The 26538-nt window shown below is 43.3% G+C and overlaps 1 protein-coding gene across 1 annotated transcript; it reads right to left on the bottom strand.

Annotated features, from left to right (window-relative positions):
* Positions 1-4339: 4339 nt before the first annotated feature.
* On the bottom strand, positions 4340-19063 carry gabra4 (gamma-aminobutyric acid type A receptor subunit alpha4). The gene is made up of 9 exons (XM_068740106.1): positions 18978-19063; positions 18755-18873; positions 17243-17310; positions 16909-17129; positions 16477-16559; positions 12613-12756; positions 11100-11252; positions 7562-7812; positions 4340-4873 (listed from the first exon to the last, which is right to left on the bottom strand). The coding sequence occupies exons 1-9, from the start codon at positions 19061-19063 to the stop codon at positions 4340-4342; spliced, it is 1659 nt and encodes a 552-aa protein (XP_068596207.1).
* Between the last annotated feature and the right edge of the window lie 7475 nt (positions 19064-26538).

Raw genomic sequence — 26538 nt, forward strand, 5'->3', positions numbered from 1 at the left:
ATTACGCATGAAAATATTCAGATGTACAGGCTGCATAAATAGTATAACTTGTCTTAAAGAAAATTGTTTCCAGACATTTTCACATGTGACACGGAAATTATCAGACAAAAACTTAACATAAGGATGAATATTACAATTACAAACAATTAGCTAAAGCTTCTGTATTTAACAAAGAAAATGTCATGGCTCTTATCAGGAAGGGCGATGGAGGCCATTTTAATCATCTGAAACAGATGATTGCTATGAATCCTAATGGGACGGGTAGATTTACATTGTTAGCAAGTTAATGTCTTAAAATTAAAATGATTACCGGTACTTAGCTCCTTCTCATGCTCCAGTCTCAATCTCTCCAGGATGGAGCTGTGAGATCGACAGACGGATCGGTGCATTTTCAATAAAGCAGTTGAAAACTGGTCTTACCAGATGACCATTGAAAATGTCATAAAAGTCCAGAGTAATTAAGTTTCTGTAAAGTCATCCAGTCACTGGATAAATAGTTTGAAGGGGCGGGGCGGCTTGGTTTGGGTGGTGAAAACATCGAGGCAAACGTTTGAGGCTACATGCCGACGGAGCCTTGAGCTCGCCTTGAAGGTGCCCCCGTCGCCATGGTGACCTTCTCTACTGGACATCACAACATTCATTCATTCATTTACTTGAAGACGAGTCAATCGGTAATCGTTTAGTCTACAGCCGCTTATCCGAATCCGGGTCACGGGAGCATGACATCTGCCCGGAGGTTGGGCACACCCTGGACAAGTCGCCAGATTATCCTAGGGTCACATACAAAGACAAACATCCATTTACTCTCACAGTCATGCCTATACGGTTGTTTAAGAGTGACCAGTTCACCGATTTCTGTTTGTTCCTTCTTCCTTTTTTTGTGCTTGTAGGAAGCTGGAGAACTCGGAGAGAATGGGGGGGGGGGGGGGGGGTAACAGTGCAACCCACTGCACCACCGTGCTGCCCAAAGGCATGCAACCTATACAAAATAATACAGACGGGTCGGCCACTAGATGGTGGTCCAACTCTGCTCTGGAGGCTGATTTCCTGCAGGCATCGACTCTCTTTTGAGAGCAGCTATTTGATCTTGGTAAACTCTATAAACGGATGTGATGACAGCGATTACCCGTAAACGTAATCTTAAAACGAGGCCGAACTTTCCTCAAACCGGCGTCATCTCTCAAGATGTCAGAGCAAGCTGACATCTTGAAAGCATGATGCTTTGTTATAAAACGTAGGACGCGCCTGCCCTACGATGGCGGCTCCACTGATCACATAAACATTTAAAGCAGCAGAATCCCCCCCCCCCCCCCCACACACACACACACACACGGCCATTGAACATCAATCTGTCGCTGACAGGATTCTCATTAGTACTCAGAGGCTGTGTTTTTAACAGATTTCTTTTGTACGCTCGCTCTCTGTCTGTGAGGCAGCAGGAGAGTGAGGCCATCAGGAACCAAGGCAATAATGCAAAAGCAATTTCACACACGGCTGTGTTTTGGAGGGGTGGATCTGTGGTGGGCATCTTGATCTGTCCATCGGCCAGCCTGTGTCTCTCAATGGCAGCATCAGACCTCTGAGTGGTCACTCGGGGAAGCACAGACCTCCGCCGAGCACCTCAGTCCCCCCTATATTGTGATTTACACCAAAAATAATGGCCCTGCATGTATTTTGTCTATATTTTTCGATTCCTTAAACGTGAAAACAAACATTTAGCAATTGGATTCACATTGATGTCATTACTCATTTAGAAGTCGGTCTAAATTTTGTCCACTACCAATTCCACAGCGTCTCGGTAAAGGCCAGTAAAAAAAAACCAGAATCTCCTTTGTGGATGAGAGAGTTATTATTGAAAGGGTCCTAAAACAAAATCTACCCCGATTTCAACTGGATCTGTTTCCTCAGGTATTAAAGACGAAACAAATCCGTTGACCTGCTCCGAGGTGGAATTGACTCAGTTATAAGACGATGCTTGTGAGAAATCTCTATCTCGAATATTAAATGTACAGTCGGCCGAAACACAAACGTACCCCCATTTTTCGAACAATCTCCATAATATTCCCAATCTGGATTAAATTCGGTGGTGAGATAGACGTCCCCACCCTGCATGACTGTGTCAAATTCCACAAATGTCATTCAATAATCAACCGAAATATCTAAAAAAAAAATCACTCTCTTGAAGTAAGCGTCATTTACTGCAATGTTAATGAAACTTTCAAATTGATCCAAAATCCAGGATCTCATCTGGATCATCACCGAAATGTAATCGACTGTTCCTGGTAAGATTCGCACCATGTCCTAAAAACTTCATGAAGATTTGTCTCTAACGTTTTGAATTATGTTACTGACAGACAGACAGACAGACGCTGGTGAAAACATGGCTTCCGTGGAGGATGTAAAAAGGCCATTCGAGCTGGAGACACCCTCTGCACCATAAATGCCTGCATCCGTATGATTCCATAGGACATCTCGAATGCAGATGTGCACAGTGGAGCCGACCTCAACTGAATAACGAAGAGGAGCACCGCACCACGAGGAAGCATTATCTTGTATTATCTGCCACAGAGGCCACTTCAGTAAATAAAAAGGGTTATTTTGTGATGTGCCTCGTCCTCTTTGCACTCATCAAGCAAATGAAACTCAGAATGTCACTTTGTCCAGAAGAAGGACGTGATAACAGGGAGGCAGCACAGCTGTGAGAGGACAAGCTGAAAGCAGCGTGATATTTAGGTACATCAGCAGCATCTCTGATTAACAAAGTGCAACAAGCACACATACACACACACACACACACACACACACACATACAGTCCAGATCAGATCTACTGTGTTCACGGAGATCAACAATGCAAATTCAGTTTGATGGACAGACAAAGCTGTGTGTCCTCTTCTGAGTGAAGCAAACCCATCGCAGCATAAAAATACGAGGACGCTAACTAAACAAACAAAAATAAAAAAAGCAAAAACCACGTGTTTCCTGAAAGTTTATTACCTAAGAAAGACAAAGCAGTGCAGCACTGTGTCAGAGCCAGATGCTTATTGCATTTAATAATATCTGTATTACATATTCTATACTGTTTTACTTATATTTTAGGATATTTTTGTGTGTTCGTTCTGGTAATATACTGCGGCGACCATGAACTGGCTCAATTAGCACGTGATCTTTCTCTCGGGGTTCCTGAAGACTAGAATTCAGCGGGAAGCTCTGTTCACGCAGAATGAAAACGCCGCTCCCCAACAGTTCGGGTTCGTATTGAAACACCTCAAGCAGATTAAAGACAGATCGGCTTGTGCATGTGTCCTTCTTTCTTCTTCTCTCAGTCACGTAATCCACACATATTTAAAGGCGGTAACTGACAGCAGTCAGAACAGTTCATTCATTTTCGCGTAGCAATCACTCCACTTTTTTTTCATTTTATTGCTGTATTAATCTGTTGACCGGTTATTCTTCTTTCTGTCACCTCTAGTTACTGTATTCTAACCCACTTTATCTACTATTTTTCAACACTTTATGGCTGCAAAGACACTTGTAGTCCTACTATTGCATGACTTAACAGCTTGTCATCACTACTTTTTGGCTGCTTTCGTCAATCCTCAATGCCTTGCAAGATAATACTGTACAAGAGAGGACTTCAGAGCTGATCACCTTCTAGTAAACGCTGGATTGAGGACTTTCAGTCCAACCAAATATTTAATTTGGTCATCATTCAAGGATCTGCAGCGTTTCTGGCGTGGAACCATTTATCAGAGAACCATGGTTCTCGCTCTAATAACTTCAATTTGCATCATCTGCTGGCACCAAAGCAGCAAGTCTTCAAAACATATTAAAAGCACACTGCAATCATGAAATATAAATCTAAATCCTGTCATCTTAATACATGTTTGTATTTACACAGCGTTTGGAGCAGTTCGTTTGAGGACAGTGGAACAACACATCCGACGTGTTCCCAGGTGCAGGTTACAAAAATAGGAGAAGAAAACCCCGTGCCTTATCCTGACTTTAGGCCAAAAAGGATCATGATGCAACTGCAGCCGGTGAAGACCTTTCTTCAGATGCAGCACGATGAAGAGGACGGGGGCCTACTCAGCGTGGAGGTGTTCTTTCTTCTGTTGAGTCAGGCCTTTCTAATTCGGAGGATGTGTTCCCATGCTGACTGTTCAAGGACCCTCGGAGGAAACATATTCTGATGTTATTGTAATATATTCCGAGAGACTCCTCCAGGATGTGGAATTGCTTTGTTTAATCTTTGAGTCTGCCAGGACCGATATTTTCCTCGTATTGTTTGGAAATTCCAACAATCCTCGTCTTCTTCATTCTTGACAATCGGAGTAAAGTCTAATCGCCTTTTGCCACCACTGTGTCCTTTGATAAATAAACAACCCAGTAGACCATATTAAAAGCGCCGAAGGACACGGGGAACAAGATCCGTGCATACTTGTCAATTTTACTGGTCCCACCCGTGCCGGCGGCGGTGGGCTGAGAGCACGGCGTCTGCCTCAGCTCCAGTTTGCTCCCCATCATCTGGACGAGCTCCAGCTTGGGCCCCAGCAGATGCTGCAGAGACGAAGAACTGGCGTTCTGCGTGCAAGGCGCCGCTGCCATCACGTCCGGCGTGGAAGCAGCGGCCTGCGGCGTGCTCTTCACCAGATGGGCGGAGGAGGAGGCCACGCTGAGCAGGCTCTCAGACTTGGGACTGCACCGAGAAAGGGTGGAGGAGCTGCCATTGGTGCCGCTGGCAAAGGGCCGCAGCGGTCTCCCTCGCCCCACTCCTGACAGGTTGGTGGTGGACTGGGCTCTTTGGTGATTCCTGGTCTCTTGGTGGGAAATATAATTCAACCGCTTTCTGAGGTTCCCGTTGGCGTCAGGATTCTGAAAGGAATTAGAAACAAGGATGACGTATTGAAGTATCAGAGCTGCACCGATGTAGAAGATTGGTACTCCATTAAATACGCTCGCACGATGGAAGAGTCACTAAGGTGCTGCCCAAAGGTCACTTCAATCAGCAGCAGGTTGACATGTTGGCTATTAGCATTCAATGTTCACATGAATCCTTTGGAGACTGTTTCTCCATTCCACAACCAAAAGAGACAAGAACCTTTCACAGTCTAACAATAACAAACAAGCATCAATGACAAAAGCCATTTTGTTTTCTTGTAAATTTCTAATTTATTTTTCAATATTTGTCCTAACTGGATAAATGAGATTATCATCGAGTGATTTAGAGCACCATTTAGGCCTGAACAGTTTGCTGGGTGACCTGTTTCTACTTATTCCCGTGACCCAGGATTGAATCCAGACCCTTTACATCAGCATCAAGACTCATGTGCTCCTGAGTGTGCACAATACTTGCATTCCACGTGGGCTCATCAATTATTGCATCACCGAAACTAGCAAGCTATGATGATGTCACCATGATGGCCTCGTTTTACTACAATCTTCCTGATGTCACATGAAAGAATATCAGTTCCATAATCATGGAAAGCTACTCCTATCATTAGGGATCATGTTTGTTTTTAATCACCAGTAGGTTATTGGTTATCAACAAAAAATATGATTCTCCATAAAGGCTGGCTCTGTTTCTGATCCAGAGAGAAACATTTGACCTTTCAATATAAAAAAATAATAATCAATGTATCTATTATATATAAGTCCCCAAATATTGACCAGATATGAATTATGATACAGAACTTGATCTGGTTAATTGGTTAATGATCCAGTGGTGCACAGTGGTGAAACATCACAAATCTTACACATCTGGGTACCTTTCCTTTTGATTGCATTGTTTGCACTTCAGTAAACCTTTTTGTAAGAATTGTTTTTATGCTTCAGATTGTGAAAATAGCAATTATTGGTATTGGTTTCAGTGATCCAGTTTCACTTTATACACCATGTGTGTGTCCCCTCATTAAGGCCTTATTGGCCGGAGTAAAGAAGTCACAGAAGCCTTTTTTATATCCTTATTCAGTAAAATATTAAATTATCTGCTCACAATGTGCAACAGACAGATTCAACACTGATAAATATTCAGAGGCACTAAATAATAATAATATTGGATTTCTGGATTTCTGGTCTCAATGTTTCATATAAAGGTTTTTTTTCCAATATGTTTTTTTTTGTCATTAATGCCGAGTCAATTGTGAGAAAACGCTGTTGTTGCTTCTGCTCTTTGGGCCGTGGGCTGAGCGGCATAAACCTTTTCATATCGATCTGATTACAGCCCCCATGGCACAAAAGTGCTTCAACTGGAAGTGTGTGCGATGCAGATGCCACTTACCAAGGCTTTCCTTTATCTCGCACAAGCTTAAGACAAGAACGCAGCTCGCATTCCATCAGGGCGGCAATGGAGTGTCAAAAGAGCTTATCCTTTGCTAGTTGATGCTTTCAAGCAGGGAGCGTGTGATGCTGATTCGCTGTCATTTGAAGGAATAATAACCCACCCCCCACCCCCAAATTTGAAATTGAAAGGCTGTGATGTTACTGTGTGCATCCTGTGTCACAGGAAGTGTGTGTCGTCAGTGGCAGGGTTCGGTAGCCTTTCCTTGGACAGATGAAAGTCTGAGAACCACAAACACCTCGACCCGCTAACCGAAGCCCTCTGGTAGCGCCAACGCAGCTCGCTCTCCAGGAAAAGAGTATTCATTCCCCCCCCCCGGTTCCAAAGCCTTTATGAAACCTATACAGATGTACCCAGACTGTGTTGCCATGACGACCTGCTAATCCACTGCACTGCATTCAGGCTTTGATTACGCCACTGGGATTTGGACAGGACGAGTCAACTTAACGTAGTTAGTGTAAAACATGCACACATGGCTGGGCTATATCAGCTTCGATGACGGGTTAACTCCGGAGCTCTGTATTCAGTGTCATCTTTCACACGGGATGTGAAATTTAAGATATGAACCTCAGTCATCTTTTCAAAGCCGTCTCATCTTCAGCAGTGCTTGTGGAGCGCCATAAATACACTCTTACACAAAAGTGATTTGCAACACAAATGCCAGAGAGATCTGCAACAGCTCCATGGCATGTTCATGAATTCCGATCCAATCCATACGTCAGCTGCGGTGTCGATGCAATATTGTACAGCGCTTGGGAGAAATAGGAGGTTTATTTTAGTATGTAAATTTAGAATGTATCTGCGTGCGACGCGGTTTCCACATTATAATGAGCAATTGTTTCAAAACTTGCAGTTGTTGCTGACGGAGCGAGGAGCTGCAGAACAAAGTTCTGACCTGGACTTAGACAGTCCCAGAATAATTGTTATCACTTTGCACATAGTCAAAATCATTTGCGGGTGGAATATTGCAAATTGTCAATAAATAGTATTTGTACAAGTCTGCAGTATAAATATATGTTCTCATGAATTCTTAAAAGGCATTTTTTGTATTTTCTTTTGAATGTTAATTCAGTGGTGACTTGCAATGGAAGCCTAAACGTACGGTCTGAGATCTGATTGCTGTCATTTCTCTACATTTCTCAGCTCTTGCGATCCTCAGTCATTCAAAGGATAGACACAGTAAAGCACAAAATAATGGAAACTGAAAGGGAGACCGAGATCACCTGCAGCATGTCCTCAGTGTCCTTGACAGGTGTGGTTTGGGGTACTGGGGGACATTTGGCTGGCTTCCTTTTGGCGTGCTCAATCTGCACATTGGTGAAGTAGTTTACAGCTGCAAACTCAATCAGGGCAGAGAAGACGAAGGCGAAGCACACGGCGATGAACCAGTCCATTGCAGTGGCGTACGAGACCTTGGGAAGGGAGTGGCGAGCGCTGATGCTGAGAGTCGTCATCGTCAGCACGGTCGTGATGCCTTCAGTGTCATCAGAAACAGAACAAAATCAAAGCTATGGAGCTGCACCAAAGAGCTGAATCAAGCGTTCTCATATGCATGTTGGAGATCACAGCAATTCCATATTAAACAGATGACACTGTTTAACCACAATAGGGAAAAAAAAGAGGAATTAAGGGCCTATTTAAAAGATTGAAGGGTGATAAAGGCCCAGAAGAACAATAAAAAGACAATAAAAAGGACAATAAAAGGGACAATATCACATAAAAACAAAACTGTAAAAGGGAGTTTTAAGAATTTATTTCAAAAAAGTTGTTGATTATGCAAATCCAACTCCTGGGGCAGAATTTTCTAAAGCCAAGGGGCCCTAATGGCAAAACAGTCACCTTTACACCAAAAGGACTAAGAATCCGAACCAGTGGGCCGGCTCATACTGGGTCAGCATTTCTGTCATCGTTGGAAGCAAGCTTTAAAAAGTGATCAGTAACATCTTGGACTGAATAATTGATTTCTGTTTTTGAGTCATGAAATGGTGTGCTGTCCAACAGTGTACAATGTGCTGTCACACCACACAAACAATCTGCAGTAGCAGCTCTGCTTCTTGTGTCACTGGGTCTAATGGGAAGGTAAATATGTCTGTCGTCTGCATAGCAATGAAATCAAAATCTAATAATTCAAATTTATGAGCAATTCAATTTTATTTTATTTTATCATTGATAACCGATCCAAATGCAAACCAACTCTGATTCCCTTTTACTTTTCATGGTTAGTGTATAAAGATACCAAGAACAGGATCCAGAATGGAGTCAGTAAAAAATATTAAATGTTAACATTAAAGCCCAATTTACGGATTCAAAAATCAGTTAAAACTCTGAATCCAAATCAACTCTAATTCACTTTTACTTTTCATGGTTGATGTATAAAGATATCAAGAACAGTTTAGAACCTTTTGATGATGATCCAGATCCCCATGTGGACGGTGTAGATCCAGTTTGGAGGGGAATGAGCTAGTTGGCGGAGGTCTGTGCTCTCCGAGTGCTTTGCTAGTTTATTTCTGTGTTGTTTGGTGCAGGTAGCAACAAACAATGACAGCAGCTGGTGACAAATGCTGTGCTGTAAGATTAGAACCAGTCAGGGATCTGGCTGGCAACACACAGAGGTTACATTTCCATCCTGCAGTAACAGAAGGTCATAGTAGAAGCCCGTATGGAGCTTTCGTCCTTTAACCAATGGCAATAATGCAATTTAGAGAAAATCCCCTTTATGTTGCAGACCTGGAACAATCTGTGCTGCAAAGTCCTTGCCCAACATAAAGCCATATCCTCTGCGCCAGGACGTGACCACCATATAATCAGTTGTCAATCAGAAGCAGCTGGGTGACATCGATAGGAGCAGCTTGAGCTACAGATGGAGGACGTTAAACTTTAATACAGCAATGAGCTCAACATGCCCACAATTTCAGCACAAACTGAAATAAGATGCTTCAATGTTTTACAATACATTTATGCAACTATTTGCAAACGGCCCTTATGCTAAGCTACATCAAGCATCTCACAACATTAGAGTTAACACAAAGAAATGAGGGTTGCATCAATCTTTTGCGTGTTTAGTAAAAGTATAACTGCTCCAGCATGAACTGTCAGTCCTGCAAACTATTTTCGGGTAAATGTGGATTGGCAAAGAACGACTGGATAAATTGAGCTTGTTTTTTTTACTCTGAAGACAAGAGGCTCCTGCGTGTCTTCTCGACAAACTGATTTTTCCACTCTCATAGTGGGGCAGTGTGGATGATTCACTGAGGAAGGAAGCCGAAACAGACAAAGGCTGCAGGGAGGAAGAGGAGAAATCCAAACGCTCCTGCCTCCTTGCACCAGCCCCATCTACCGCCATACCGACACACATACCCACACCCACGCACGCATTCACATTTAAACACAGCAGTTGACAGCAGAAATCCGTCAACTCAGATGCTTGAGCTTGATGGAGGCAACAGCAGTTGTGCTGCTGTGATGCCTCTGTCATGATGGACAGTTAGAGGCAGGGAAGAGGTTCAGAAGGACTGTCCAACTGCAGGTCAGCACCGCTGGACCGTCCAACACACTGGACACTGCAGGACAGCACCGCTGGACTGTCCAAACACACTGGACACTGCAGGTCAGCACCGCTGGACCGTCCAACACACTGGACACTGCAGGTCAGCACCGCTGGACCGTCCAACACACTGGACACTGCAGGTCAGCACCGCTGGACCGTCCAAACACACTGGACACTGCAGGACAGCACCGCTGGACCGTCCAAACACACTGGACACTGCAGGTCAGCACCACTGGACTGTCCAAACACACTGGACACTGCAGGTCAGCACCGCTGGACAGCAACACATGACACTGACAAACATTTCTCCCGGGGGTCGCACAGTGTTTATCTGCTCAGCAGAAACACACACTGATTGAAATGCACGCTAACTGGATCCATGTCACTGTGGGTGAATACGTTCGTTTGTTGATTGATGGAGTAATGTGGTTTTCTTAACCTGATAAATTGAAATGATTAATGTTCTAAATAGAAAAGCACTCCATCCTAATTGGATTTACACCGTCCACATGGTGATCTGGATCATCATCAAAATTGTTCTTGGTATCTTTATAGAGCAACCATGAAAAATAAAAATGAATCTGAGTTTTTTATTTTTTACTGATTTTTGAATCCAGAAATGGGTTTTAATGCTAAAATTCAATATTTTTTTTCCTGACCTCATTCCAGATCAGATCCAGAAGACATTTTGCATGGTAGTGCAAATCGGACACAGTTTCCCACTATTTAATCTTGTTCATAAGACAGTATTTTGTATCGTCCAGTATTTGATGAGCCAAATATTTTTTTGTGGAACCAAATATTTTTTTGTGGAACCAAATGATTTTCTCTAATGCTCAGAGACGTTCACTCCTACATGTGTTTTAAATGTAACCACAGTGATTGGGCTTTATGTTGATGATGATGATGATGATGATTTTTTATTTTGGTTGTCAGATTGAGACAAAAAAATTAATAAATACAACTTAAACAAAACAAAACTAAACATACATTACAACCAAAAAAGGAATAGGCAGAAGCAAAGCTTTTTGAAGCCTATCCTGCGATATTAAGACAACAACAACAACAGCAGCAGTTCTTTGCATCCCCCATAATCACATGTATGCATCACCTTGTCACTCCAGCCATGATTGCTTTGTTGGCATGAAGGCACCCCATAAATAAACAGAGCCATGAAGACAGTTCCGGATGAGCGATGCAAGAGGACTACGTACCGAAGACTGTACGAGCCGGCACCGATTCTTTATTTATCCAGAAGGACACTTGAGAGAGGATTACTGTCATTATGCAGGGGATGTACGTCTGAATCATGAAGTAGCCCATTTTACGTTTCAAGTGGAAGTAGACCGTCATGACCACATATTCACCTGAGGACCAACAGAAATGAATTAGTTTGATGAAATAAAGTTGCAGGTTGACAGTTAAAGAGATGCACGCTTTTTTTGTACTCTTATATAATTCACTTCACTTCGCTTCACTTTTATTGATTTGTCCCTCGGAGGGCAATTTGTTTTACAGCATATACACACATTTTTCACAACATATAACGGACACTTAAGACACAATTAAGGGACACATAAGGCACAAATTAGAGCAGCATCGTTGCAAAGGTGTTAAATATTGTAATTTAACAAACCCATCTATTCTCACTCAAATAAGCAGAGAGCCTCGATGTTGCAAGTACTACAATCATTTTGAGATGCTTCGTTATCCATGTAAAAGCAAAAGGTCGAGCAAAATTCTGATGTTTACAGTGTTCGATTTAATCAAAAACTACATTCTCAAAACAACATGGACAAAATCTCCAAACCACTCTGCCATTGTTCACAACAGAATAGAATTTCTCACTCATTTCATCAAATTAAAATGTCTCAGTCCATGTCTCAAATAATAAAGTATAGTTATAGCCTATATTTAGCACAATTTCCGAGTGAAAGGATCTCGAAACCGATTGTTGACTTCTCAGTCTAATTTGTTGTTTCTAAAACATGTCAGCATTATTTCAGTGTACAAGTCATCACATGCAAAACTATGACTAGCATACATGAATATCTGGTTACACTGAATAAACTGATCACATTAATTGACAGTCAGGTGAAATTAGAACTTGACTGACAAGGGAGGAGTTTCAGATGACCAATCAAACAGTGTGTTTAGCCACCTGACAGGTGAGTGCTGCCATAGTGACAAAACATCCAAACATTTAGACTTGCAGCGCTTAAGTCAAAAGAACGATGCATTTTTGGGGCACTGGTTGTGACTGTGTGTGTGCGTGTGTGTGTCTGTGTGTGTGTGTGTGTGAATGATTGTCTGTCTGTGTGTGGCCCTGCGATGAACTGGCGGCTTGTCCAGGGTGTGCCCCGCCTCTCGCCCGTTGACTGCTGGGACAGGCTCCAGCACGACCCGGTAACGGACGAAGCGGTCCAGAAGATGAATGAAGGCATGAATGACTATTTATATGAGAATATAATTTTGTTTTGACAAATGAGTGAACGGTTTCTGGAGAGGTGGGAGCTTCTTCAGGTGAATCACGGTGTTGTACTGAACCCCAACCAATGGAGAAAAACCATAATAATACTCAGTACAAGAGAGTAGATTTTTACACTAATGAAAAAAATCTAAGAACACAACAAGTTTATCAAGTCATGCTCAGCAAAATCTGGCTTCAAAACATTCTCCAAAATCGTGTTTTCAGCCTAAAATGTTGAGAGGACATCTGATTCTTACCCGTGATGGATTTAATGGTTTCACTGGAGACCGTCTGGCCAATGAGATCATACTGAACGAGGCTGGAGGACTCGGGGGGGACTTCCACTGAATGCTGAGGCCCTTTGGTCCAAGTATAGATCATCTCAGATTTAGGATAGGCATCTGTGGGAGGAAGCAAAGCAGATGTGAGTCACTTACAGTAAACTGTGAACAGCGTAGTGTGAAAAAACAACCCAGTGCCGCATAGGCTAAAATCAATATCTGTGTGCAAGGTGTCACTCTGATAGAAATAAGTATGTCTTGATATGAATTCACATACCGGTAGCTTTTGCTGGATTAAGTGTGTGTGTGTGTGGATCCAGTCATGAGCCTTGTTGACATCGCCCAACTCGCTGATGTTTCCATAGTTACCCTTACTCTTCTGTTCTTCTGATAGTTTCTACCCCCTCTTTGTAAAGCTTGGACTGAAATGCATGCAAACATTTTCCACAGTTATTTCCTCCGTGAAGGTAAACGATCGGGTCGGTTTGCCTGTCTGCGAGCAGGATTACACGAAGACTACTGCATCACAATGCACTACAGCTCGGAGCGGATCTGGGCAGAATGTAGGATTTTCTTTAAAAACAAGCATTCAAATTTTTACGAAACTTGTTCAGAGGTTTGGGCATACCGAGGAATGTCGATTTTGGTTTTGGCTAAAAGAGCCGGGTTTTTTTGTAACATTGCAAATCTTTCTTTCTTGTTTTCTATTAATCAGACTTAAACTACTACAATTTTGGAGTGTGGATGACTGATATTATTTTTTACTTCCTTGACGACTGCATTATCCACGAATGCAGCCATTTTGCAGCTATTGACAGATTTGCGCTGAACTTTTATCAGATATGGGAACAGGTGATTCATCTGGAAAGACTCACTCAGTGGAATGATGAAAGCTAATATTTCTGAAACAACTAGGTTTATGTTCTGACGCTATAGGAATCTAAATGGTGTGGCATATCTTTTGCAATAAACCAGCGACTAAAAAGTGCAAAACACACTTGTCATTCATTCCAGTATAAGGTATTTTGAATTGGATCTACTTCAGTTTATTCTTTAGAAATGTTTTTTTTTTCTATTAAAGAAAATAGAGAAATAGAGAAAAAAAAAGAAGAAAAAAATGTTTTTTTTCCTACATAATGCACTTTTACCATTGAGAAAATGTGCAGCAACATTCATTTGGAGCCTTGTTTCTGTCAACCTGATGAATTTAAGCCCAAATAGTCACTCTCCTCCAGCAAATAGCTAAAGGGAACAACTGTTAAATGCAACTTTATCTGCTTTGCATCTTCTGATGCTGGCCAGGTAATGTGCAGGATGTTTATCTGGGCTTCATATCGGCTGCCTGTTTCTGCTGGCTTGTCCAGAGATGAGAATCAAACATTTAAGCTGGAGACTGTAAACCAAATAGCTGTAAACACCATCCAGCTGAGAGGAGACTCGGGTGAGTTACGCATTCATTTCTACAGAAGCCCAGAAAGGGAGAAAAAACATTCAATCTTTCATGTTTCATAACTGCTGTGTGTTGGGCAGGGATGAAATGAATTAAAAGGGGAGAATATTTTAAATCAGCCTGAGACAATACCATTGTGTGATGTCGCTCGACGTGTCACTCCTATTCAAACAGTAAATCTATTCTGCCAGAAAAATCAGGCCCTCTCATAAATTGTTTAAGAGATACTGGATGATATGTTCGAATCAAAATGACAACCCCAATGCACTGCTATTTCAGCTCTTAGCGGTCCCATCTGTCTTCTTTCTCTCACATATGCATCATCCAGACATGCCGTCCCCCAGAGTAGTTGACCCGTCTCACTTTTGGATACTTTACATTCGTAAGAGGCCTTTTTATTTCCCTGTTATCGCTTCCTCAGTGAGTTTTTATTCTGGTTGCATCCTGGTGAGGTTGGCCAGCATGCGGACACACAACAAAACTGCAGCTGTCTGTGCCTGCCACTCCCTATTGGGTGGGGGGGTACTCCACATCAGCAGGATACCAACTGTGCTGCCAAAATGAAATGACTCTGGTGTGACATGGAGTGGAACGCGATGCCCGTGCAAACACATCCAGATGGAGAAACAGAACGGAAGACAGAGAGAGAGAGATGATAAAAAATGAAGGCCGGGGCAGAGACAAAATTAGCACAAACACACGCATAGGTCTGTGCTATCCTGAGGCAGAGGAAGGGCTTCTGACCTTTCCTTCGCTTCAGGCCAAATCAGATCCAATGGTTGCTTCCCCCTAACTGGAGGAGCAGCAGCAGAGCAGGATGGCAAAAGGAGGAGGAAGAGGAAGATGACGGCAACTGAGAAATGAGAATTTGTCCTTTGCAAAGTCACCACACTGGATAATTGGAGGCAGATTGGGCGAGCGCAAAGGCAAAACTCCTCGTCGTTCTCCTCTATTCTTTCCTGTTGCAGATAAAATCTTCATCTTGCTGCTATTCCTGCGATAAGATGGAGCTGGAACTCCTTCATTTGAGATAAGTCATTTCCGCTGACCAGTATAGGCCCAGTATAAACACTTGATGCTCAGATAGGGTTTCATTGTTCGTAATGAGAATTCGGCCGCTTTGCGTCTCACAAAGTCTCCCCAGAACTCGTTTAGAGCAGATTCAATTTCAGTTCTGAGCAGAGAAAAGTTGTGCAACGGACGTCTCGCAGCTTTTTCTACATCGTACAATGCGCTGGATGAAACATCTACCTCGCGGCAGGCTCCCCTGACCTTTCTGAACTTTTAGTAATTTTAAAATCCACTGACGTAAAAACACAAAATAAGGTATAAAGTTTGATCAAAATCTATCGTGAAATACAAAATGTTTTGGAGTAACGTGCTGCAGATGGATCACTGGCTGCCAGCAAGCTGCATATGTACGGACTGTTACCATGGCATCACAAATACATTGTGTATGTGTTTTAATAGGACTAAACACAAATAGCGTTCAGTTACATCACTTTGAACAACGGCGTAGTTTTATGCAGCAGTTGTTGTTTTAGTCGCTCAAACAGAGACATGATGTCATATTTCGGCATGAATCTTGCCTCTAGGAAAGAAAACACTGGAGCTAATAAAATAAATGTATTTACGCGTACAGCTAATTTGTGTTACAAATATTTGCATGCCGCTTGTAGCGGCAAGCGATGTAGCATCTCGTCTACAGCCGCTTATCCGCCTTGTGGGTCACGGGTGTTGCCGGAGCCTATCCCAGCTGACTGCAGGCAAAAAGCAGGACACGCCCCTGATGAGACGCCAGCTCATCGAAAGACAAAAAAACACACATGCTCACTTACAGAACCCCCCGGGAGAATAAACGCAGACAGGAGCAGAGCATACACAAACTCTGCACAGATTTGAGATCGAACCCGGAACCTGCTTGCTGTTCTGCAACAGCACTACCCACTTCACCACCATGCAACCCGACTGTGGCAAATGCATATTCAATTCTATTTTGAAATCTTGAATGTCTAATAGTTAATTATGGAACTGAAAATGTTGGCTGAGAGACTTTTGAATAGAATTTACATCATCCTGCATTTAAGGGCTTTGACAATCGCCAGATAATTCTCTGCAGTGTGACGCTGTCTGGGATTTGGACCTTTGTGCTCATTTCTGCTGACTGGTCGCTTTTCTCCATTTGATAAAGATCCTGGTTATAAGATGTGCTCACAAGTCACGGCTGCCACACAACAGCTGTTTGATTGCTAGACATATGTTGTTGACAGGAAGTAAATCACATCATATTTGTGACGTTATCTAAACCAGCCTATTGGTAAACCTGCTATCTTCTTCACAAGCTCGCTACAGACCAATGGGCACGAAGGAGACGCTTTGCAATTACTCACAGCTTCCAAACTTGAGGGGGCATGCATGTCCATCCATGGGGAAGTCCACCAGCTTCATTGGACACTCGGCTCTAATAGTCAGCCTGTTGCAGCACAGACAAAATAGACAATAGACAAAAAATAATAGGCACACACAATAGATATGAATGCATGCATTGAGAAAATGTGCAAGAATCGAGGAGAGTGGGCGAATGTTTGTCGTTCTGTTTCCACTGAAGACAAGTTGAGCTTTAGTTAGCCTTTAGTAATGTGCAGATATTGGTTCTATAATTGACTGTAGTGCAATCGAAACACAGAAAGGTGTACTTCTTCGTCAATATTCATTTGTATAGTTTTCGGGCTCCAACACTGAATGTAACTTTGGCATCACCTGCGCTGCCTCCACACAGCTCTACACCGTTTACACCGTGACACTGGGTTAGATGGCAATACCTCATCGTGTACAGAATGGTGCCATTCTTCATGATGCGGAAAAGCTTGTTGGGCGCCGTCATGTTGTGAGCGACCGACTTCTTGCCATTTCTGAAGAAGGTGTCCGGCGTCCACACTTTGGTCACCATCAGGTTGTTCAGCCTCAAAATCTCTACTGGGCCCTCATACATCAGCCTCCTGTCGACCCACGTCTGGCGAAAGAACACGTCCATCGTGTACTCCTGAAGCGGAAATCAACGCATGCAAGGAAAGCGTATCAGTTTGGATATTTGCCACCCAAATAGAAAGTACAGTATAACGTAAAGCAAACTTTGACGTGTGCGAGGGTGCGTACCATTTCAACGTCTGAGACGGGCCCAAAACTGGTCACATAAATGTCAGTCTTGACCTCGGTCACAGGACCTATGGAGTCAGTAAAAGACAAATTTAACAGTTTAAATCCTTCCAGTGGGTTCGTCCACAGACACCAGTGTTATTCACGCTTGAGTGTCTTTATAGGCCTGCAGTCCATCAAACCCCCCATAAAACATGCAGTAGCTTATTTCGTCTAGAGCCTTTGCATAATGGAAGTGAAAAAATAGCTGAAAAGATGTAAAAACGTAATCCAGTTTAGTTATTTATTTCTTTTTCTCAGTGAATGAATGTGAAGGCAGAGCGCCTCGTTTTAAGTGCAGGGATAAAGCCGTCTATACGCCGCACATCTCTGTCGGCGCTAAACCAAAGACGACTCTTAGAATAAGTCTGGTTATTTTGTCGTTTTCAGGAATGATGTACAGAAAACTTAAATCCCTACTTTTAACACTTGAAATGTTCATTAAGCGTCTGTCCATACATACACGCTGTTACATAACAGCACTCGCTTAAAGGTCCCATATTATGAAAAACTCGCTTTTCCCATGTTTCTACATCTATTATGGAGGTTTGGGTCATTATCAACCCAAAAACAGCTCAATAAACCATCCAGCGAATCCTGCGTAGTTCTGTAATCAAGTACAGAAACGCTTCAGGAAAAGATGGCTCTTACTGTGACATCACAGTAAGAGAACGTACATGAGGTGTGTGTGCGCATGCATGCACATTCATTTTCAGAGGCTTTTCTGACAGAGCTCTTTGAGGCAGAATAGAGGGACGCTGTCCGTCCTGCAGCATCTGTTTGATATTTTGACCAAAGATTGTCACAGATATTTCATATAAGTGCGTTCACTTGTGGAAAAAGGGTAGAATGTGGGACCTTTAAACATGCACGCTTTGGATACCACTTTTCAGGCTGCAGCTTAGAATAAAGTCTCAAACGCCAGAGAAACAATATACCATAAGCAACGTGTTCTAAACGAGTCAACAGAGATGCAGGCCCAGGCCTGGAGAAGAACACAACAGACCATAATATTCCCATTATAAGGTCCCGTGCATGACGTAGTCGGTCTCTGCATGCGTGATGGATGTCTCTAGAGTTTTAGGGGAGTTTTGAAGGCCTAAAGCCTATAAATGCTTATTAGAATTATTCATTGTATTTATTTTATTGTATTGTAATAAAAGTATTTGCTTTACTTTTCCGGTTTGTCAATGATGAATTTAAATGCGCATTAAAAAACCCGTTTTGCCTTACATTAGGACGCTATATAATTAATGAGTAAATTGGTTTTAGTGTCATGTTACCGTTGTTGACCACTTATGGTATCAGTTTTATTATTATTTGTCTACATAAGGAGAATTGTTGATTGCTTGGAATAATTATCTTGGATCAAATGTAATTGACTTTCAAAGTGCATTCATGTGATAAATATTGTTCGTTTTCAGATGGAAAATGTGGGACATTTGGCAGAAATCACATTTCTTTCCTACATACCCCCGAATCCAGGTCGCAGCCTGTTGTCATAACCGTCCAGAAGTCGGTCTAAAATGCGAGTGAAATTCTCCGGATATATCCTGTCATCCCTCTTTGTTTGTCCGGAGATTATCCTCACGCTGAAATAAATTAAAAAAGAAGTAGAACACCATAAATGAAGTGTAAAAAAAAAAAAAAAAAGTAGGGGACGTTGGTCACCGTGGACAGACACGGCGGGACTCACCAAGTCGTCAAACAGAAAAAGTAGAAGACAGTCCGGATAAGAGCGGGGCGCATCGCTGTCACCGGCTCCTTCTTGGCAGAAACCATCTTTGCATGCCATACTTCAAACCTCTTCACATGTTACCACGCCAGATGTCTGTGTCCCGGGGGGGGGGGAATGGGAGCAGAGAGACGCAGCGACGCAGGGAGCGGCGCAGGCGGAGCAGAGCGCGGCGCAGAGCGGGCGCGAGTGGAGCCTCCCTTCCTCTCCTGGGGTCTCTCCGCCGGACGCGCAACACACACCTTCACCCTCAGCCCCGGTCACCTCCAGCCGAGCCCCGGGCTGCTGCTCCCGGTGGTGCCGACATCCAAAGACAGAAACAATCCTCCTTGCTTCTCTGCCTCACGCTCGTCCTCTCCCCCCCTCCTCTGCGCTTTCCCTCGCCCTTCCCCGTCTCTGCTTTCTGCGTCGTTCCTCTCCCAAACACCTGCCCCGGTCAGGACGCGGATTAGACGCGTCTCCGTCACACCTGCCCTGTTCGTCTCCTCAGCACATCTCAGCATCTTTCTGTCAGCATGACCTCATCCTTCCAAAATCACATGCAAAGCAAAAACTTTTTGATTGTTTTTTTGTTTTGTTCTTTTTTTGCTCTTGTTTTTCCAGGTGTGTTTCTGCCCTTTGACACCTGCATCCGTCTGAGTGCGTCACTCCCGCTGCTGCGTGACGCCGCTGCTCCATGTTGAACTACTTTCAGGAATGCATGGTTTGCACATGTATTAAGATTCAAATGGGTCAGTCTTGTCGCAATATGCAATCACACACACGCGCACACGCACACACACACACACACACACGCACACAAAGGCACACAGGTACTGTAGAGTGTAGAGGAACTGGGACACGCTGCATGCTGCTTCCCAGATTTCTCTGCACCTGGGACAAGTACAAGTCCTTCACTGTGTGCGTGTGTGTGTGTGTGTGTGTGTGTGTGTGCGTGTGTGTGTGTGTGTGTGTGTCTCTGAAGGTGAAGTGCAGGAAATCTCACAGGACAAACAAGATGTCTGGGTTCCAGCACACTAGTTTTCCTGATTAGTTTTAAAGTGCATACAGTGAGCGCCCGCGCGCACACACATGCACGCGCACACACACACACACACACACACACACACAGGCCAGGCTGAAGCAGAAAACGTTTAGTGTGAGTGGAAGCTGAGGAAATATCACAACAATACATTCCATGCGAGTTGAAGCCATGCAGTCCGATAGCTCAGCTTCGAATCCCAGCACAGCCGCCCACATCCATCCTCCCACAATGCACCGGACGAGGGCGGCTCAGGCGGGGATGGAGGAACGTGCATGTTGTTTGTGGGGGCAGGCATTCTCTCTCGTGATTTTCCTTCTGGTGCTGCCATCATTTTCTTTTTCAATAGAAATGCTTTTAACATACAGCACAACAAATGTTCTAATGGTATTCGGTCAACGTCAGTAAAATGCCTGAAAGTGTCCCAGGTGTACGTTTGGAAAAAGTCACTCTGCCTTTAGTGCGTCATGTTGACCTTTCCCTGTAAGTCTGCCCTGCGTGTAACAGTACACATGATGTGCTGTTGTGCTAATATCTGAGGACTGAAGACACACAAAGACAGTGAGCGTGAGATCTGAGAGTTGTGTGATTAAATTCTCCTTTTCCTTCTCAAAGGGTGCTTCTCTACGACACACTTTGTCCTGCGATGCATTGAAGCAGGTTCTTCTGCTTTGTAAGCTATATGCCCTGCAGCAGAAATAGCCGCTACGATAACCTAGTTTTACATCACTGTGAGTGTGCCTGTGCATGAGTGTGTGTGTGTGTGTGTGTGGAGTTATGGCCCTGTGACGGTTGCATCGCGTTATAAAGGGTTCAGGTCCATGGCAGTCGAGGGTGGTTCCATTACTTCCTGTAGGCTCTAGGCGGGTTCTAATGAGAGGGAGTCAGCCACTCGCTGATTTTCTTACGCCATCTGTTGTAAGTCCGTGTATTGGGGGGGGCTGGGTGGGAGGTATGGTGGTGGTGAGGGTTGGGGTATTGGGTGCCAGCGGGGCACGGGCCAGCCTGCTGTGCCCCTTTGCGGGTGGCCCCGGGGGCCGTTCTCTGGGTGCCGTTGTAGCTTGGGGTGTTCCGGGGGATCTGCACTGCCCTTTTGGGGTTAGGGGTGATGGGTCTTTCCTCTGATGGAGGTTTGACACATGCCAGGTCCACCACACCAGCACCTATCAAAACTCAATACGAGCGTTAACTCCTCCCACCGGTCACTGAGTCAGTGGAGGTTGCTGGGGGACTATCTGTGGCCTTCACTCTGCTCTGCCTCTTCTTCCTCAGACCTCCCGAGACCTGATGCAGACTCTCCTCTTGAGGCCTTTGCGAATCTCGTGTTTAGGGATAACTATTGGAATTATGGTTGGATAAAAGGGGGATCACAAATAAAGCCACTGCACTTTCTCCTCAGAACACTGTCTATTCCTCACTTTTTGTCTGTCGGTCTTGTTGTCAGGAAATAGTTTTTGTGTAATTCTGCTGGCAAACAAAGCAGCCAGTAAATAAAGGGTCCAACAGAACAGTTTTTTTCCATGCAGCCTAAAAGCATGGACGCACTTCTGCTTAGAGTATGTACACCCAGGCTGCTCCGTACTTGAATGCAGTATTGAGTTTTCTTATCCATGGTATATGCAGCCTGCCCATCTTGAGCAGCATGCTCACAGACCAACTTCAGTCTTCCATCTGCTGAAAACAGGACACAGACACAGCATCTTATGTAAGTTGTTTGGTTTTGGCAGTGCTCACAGCCAAAAAGGCAATCTGTGGAACCATATCATTCCATCAGATGGGCATGGGATGGATGTCAGAAAAACACCTCCTGTCTTGACACGCCCAAACTCCAACATCAGTTTTAACTCTGATTTGGACGCAACTCCTGAGGGAGATATTTCTATTGTGACCAGCTCGTGGCTCAAAAAGTCTGTCTGTTGTTTGGAGTTAGACAGGCCATGCACACGCGCTGAAAAAAGAACTGGCAGCTGCTGCCGGAGAAAAAGTGTTGAAGCTGAAATGTAAATTTTGTAGGCTGAACGACAAAAACCATGCAGTGAATGCGAACAAAAATATTGATGTTGTTTATTTCCCTGCAACAAGCGTGGCCATCCTGTTTCTGAGCTGTTACTGATTAAAGAGAGCCATAATGGCAAGGTAGGGGGGAAAAACAGCTCTTTTGTGCTGCCGGTTACGATTGATGAGGCTCATTGTTGCAGCACGGGAAGCTAATGAGACAGAACCACGAGTCAAGCTGTCTGAAAATCACATCGCCCCAAAAGGCCCAAAGTGGCATCTTCAACACTAAACAAATGCTGAGGGGAAATTAGATTGTGCAGAACTAATACTACATTTCTTTATAGTTCATGCATTTCAGCTCAGATATGTACCTTTTATGCAAGCATTATTATTTATTATTATTTATTTATTTCTTATTTTTTGGCCTCTAGGGGCAGCAGAGCAGCCTGGGAAATAAAACCCAACAACCTTTTAGTGCAAGGATCAATTCCAAAAATATTGTCATGTGAATGCAGAACGTTTAAAAATAAAAACTTTTCCGCAAAATAGTTTTTTTGTTTTTTAAATATTTTTTTTTAAATTAAGAAGTCTACACTCCACACTTAGTCCTCAGAAAGTTCTTGCCCTTGTCGTTAAGCACACGAACCCCAGGCTTTCCATCCACCAAAATAACCAAGCCATAATTTCATCATTTACAATATTACGACCAAGATAGAGATTTCTATCCGCGAATGCTAACCAGATCTGTGGTGTTTTCTTTCAGCGACTGTTCTTTCTCTCTCGCTCTCTACTGTCATCGTTTGTGGCTGGGCTGCTGATGCACTCAGCTCTTTCCGTAGCAGCATCCTTTTATGCACATAAAGGAGGGTATGCTTCTTCAGGGGCATGTTTTCTATTTTTCTACAATTAGTCACAGCTAACTTTATGAAAAACACTAAGGACAGAATGAAATGCCATTTTTTGGAAATGAACAGAGCTGACTAATAATTCATGCCTCTGATCTGAGAATCATTTCTCAAACCGATTTCCTAGTTAATCCGTCCTATGTTAAACTCACATTCATTGAGAGTGCTTTCATTTCTCAAGCCTTGCTCAGCTCGTGGAAAACCTATCTTCAGCAAATGATAAGGCTAGCACAAGACACTGGAGCTGACCATGACCTCTGACCCCTTGTGGAGGCGTGGAGCCAAAAGCAGAATCCATCTTCAAGGTTAAAGCCTGGGAAGTATAAAAAAATAACATCAGATTCCAATCATCTACATCCAGAGGGAAAATATCGATGTATCCTTAACTTCAGGGTTCTGTTTACATCTCACAGCGCACATCATTGTTTCCAGTTCTTATCTTTATCTTTAACTGGGAACAATGGGAATGTGTGCCACCAGTAAAAGCGAATGCATGATATAGGAGCTACAACTACTTGTATAATCATCAAATTCATACTTGCCCTCTGGAGAACTTTAATCGACTAAATGATTGATCTGCTCGAGAGCATTTATTCAGAATACAGAGTTTATATCTTGAGTCGAAAGCAGCACATTTTCCTCTGATCCACTGTTGTCAGCTATTGTGAGATATGAAGTCATTCCAAAGGAGGCATCGTACCTAACCATTATCCACTTGAGAATCTGATTTGGTCATTTAATGCTCTGCAGTGCCCCAGTGGCCTCTCGCCTACCTCACTAAGTCTGCATACCCATTACATGTAAGTGCTCGACAGCACCTGAGTGGCCTGTAATGTACAGACGGTGAAATCTCATCTCCACAGGAAGTTAAGTCTGGGCCGTTGAGCAACTGGAAACGGACCAAAGAGCTGGGTGTATCTTCAGTGTTGAGTGCAGTGAACCAATCAATCAATTCCAAAAGTGGCATAATGCCACTGTGGCTCAGGATATGGGGCAGATGGCCACTTATCGGAAGGCCAGAGCCCCTTGCTCTGCAGTCCACATACTGTATAACCTAGAGCAAGATACTGAAACCTGATTGTTGCCCACTGCTCCTCATGGATGGGCTAGGAAGAATTGTCCTATAGATGCAAGGGCGTTACTGGAGTTCATCCCAGCTGACTGCCAACGAGAGGTGGGGTACACGCCGGATAAAACGGCAGCACATCAAGCAGCAGTTAATGTACATTAGCCATGTATGTGCAAAGCTTTCACAAATGCCATGGTGGCAGGGTTTCTTGTGCTGAAACAACCATGCAAGCAAGAGTCCAAGGATAGATCGCGTCTCAACGCGTTTCAGCCGCTTTGGGTTTATATGATCTATGCTTGAACTTTGACCCTGTCGTGTAATTGCTATAATAGCCATGGAGAATCTTCCTCAGACTGAGCTCAAGGAAGTTTGTCCAGGATGATGATGCTGTTGAGAAAGAACTTTTTTTTTTTTTTTCCAACACATTGACCCCACAAAGGTCAGTGCATGTTTGTGTGTGGGAGGGATGGCTATATAACATGAAAGTCTCTAAATGAATGAGGACAGTGCTGGTCGAAGACTATTAAAGCATTTTGAAAAGTTAAAAGGTTAAAGTAGAAAATATATACAAGTAGCATTTCAGCTACATGATGTTCTTATTTCAAGTATGTCTGAAATAATGAAGGTAAAGTAAAAAGTAGGCTGACAGGACCAATTAATGTTTATTTAAAATATAAATATATATCTTTAATTGGCATCTTCTCAGTTGTACCGTGTTAAAACAAATTCCACTGGCCCTGTTCTGATTAGAAGTAATTGACACACATATAAGTATTTCAGTTCAGCAAAGCTTTACACAACAACATAACTGCTGCTCAAAAAAAACAAAAAATGAAGGAAACATGTAATCATTGCAAGCATAACACCTATTCAGTTAAACTTCAGGGATACCCATCTGTCCGGTTGGAAAGCACAAGTGTTTGTGAATTGGTTTCTCCTGATTGCATTCAAATTAAAGCAACAGAAGTAATGATGAGGCGAAACCCAACAAAAGGAATGGCTTTGCCCACCCAATCAAAAGTGTTATCATTTGTTAAGTCAATGGAAAAGTCAAATAGAATATCCCACTGTCAGGCACAGTGGGTAACCCTGTTACTGCAATGCAAGAAGGTTCAATACATTTCTGTGTGGAGCATGTATTATGTTCTCAAACAAACAATCTTCCACTTCCACAAACAATCAATCAAGGTGAACCGGTTGCTGTAAATTGTCCACAGGTGTGAGTGTGAGCGTGAGTGTGAGCGTGAGAGGTTGTCTGTCTTCTCTGTGGCCCTGCAATGAGCTGGTGTCTCATCCAGGGTTGACCCTGCCACTCGCACATAGTCAGCTGGGATAGGCACGGGCACACCTGCACACCTGCACACCTGCACATCTGTATGTTGGATAAGCGGCTGAAGACAAGACGATTGCAAATCGAAGGAATGAATGTGTCATTCTCAGCTTCTGATTGGATGGGCAGCCAAGAGCCTGCCTCCAAAATCACCCTTGCTGCAATGTGTGGGAAAACCTTTTTCCCAGCCTGTAAATAAGCCCAGCCTGGTGATTGAGCATTGATAAACATTCAGTTACAACCAGAAATGGGAAATTCTTTTCCAATTTCACCAACTGGCTTGTCAACTGAAGTAAAGTGCTCTCTGCAAAGCCAAAATAAAAGTCAGGGAAATAACAGCATTATCGCTTGAAAATATAAAAGCTCCCCTTGGGCTTTAGATGTGTAAAATAGCCAAAAAAAAACACCTCTTCAGACATGTGACTGTACAGGACCCAGCATGCAGTGGGGCGTAGAAATTGTAGGAAGAACACAACACAGGCAGAAATGAGGCATTCACACATTTATAGATCACTTCTGGTGAAGACTGTGAATCTGTTGGGGACATGGCCAGTAGGGAATAGAGACATAGATGTTGGTGGGAGAATGTTTGCCCTGCAGCAAATGGTGTGTCAGTCCACGTGTGAGTGTGAGTGTGTGAGTGTGTGTGTGTGTGTGTGTGTGTTTCTGAGCAAACGAGCATATGCAAGTCTGGTTATGAGTAAATTACGGGACAGAAAACAACCTTAGGTCTGATGATTAAAGTAATGATGGGAGTCAGATTTAAGAGGAGACATGAAAAATACAGGAGGTGATAAATTGCCTCTTTACCAATAGATACGGTGGAAAAATAATCAGATAAACTAATCACACCGATGTGATTTTCCTGTGACAATGAAATGAAAATGAGTTAATCTGTAAATATTCTTCTATTTCTTTGATTTCTGCAGAAAATCACATCCCTAATTATTGTTTAGTTCCCGCAAGCAACATTTTATTCTGTGCTTCCGGTGATGGGAAGACATGTCGGAAATCTGGTATTTTGCAATTGGATTCACATTGATATCATTATTAGTTTAGAAGCTGTAAAAAGAAAATCAACACTTGCTGTAATGGAGGATTCATCTGGATCTAGATCCAGAGCTTTTGAAGATACGACAAAAAGAAAAAGAAGGAAGAACCTCCTCTGTGGAGGTAATCAGAGAGATATTATTGAAAGG

Source organism: Brachionichthys hirsutus, chromosome 6 (assembly GCF_040956055.1).
Source record: "Brachionichthys hirsutus isolate HB-005 chromosome 6, CSIRO-AGI_Bhir_v1, whole genome shotgun sequence".
Lineage (NCBI taxonomy): Eukaryota > Metazoa > Chordata > Actinopteri > Lophiiformes > Brachionichthyidae > Brachionichthys > Brachionichthys hirsutus.

Excerpts from the sequence above, each read along its gene's own strand:
- gabra4 (XM_068740106.1), bottom strand. The coding sequence starts at position 19,063 with ATGGTTTCTGCCAAGAAGGAGCCGGTGACAGCGATGCGCCCCGCTCTT. Across the intron at positions 12,757-16,476 it reads CCCCCTCAAGTTTGGAAGCT|ATGCCTATCCTAAATCTGAG; the intron begins GTGAGTAATTGC and ends TTCCTCCCACAG. Across the intron at positions 4,874-7,561 it reads ACACTGAGGACATGCTGCAG|AATCCTGACGCCAACGGGAA; the intron begins GTGATCTCGGTC and ends AATTCCTTTCAG.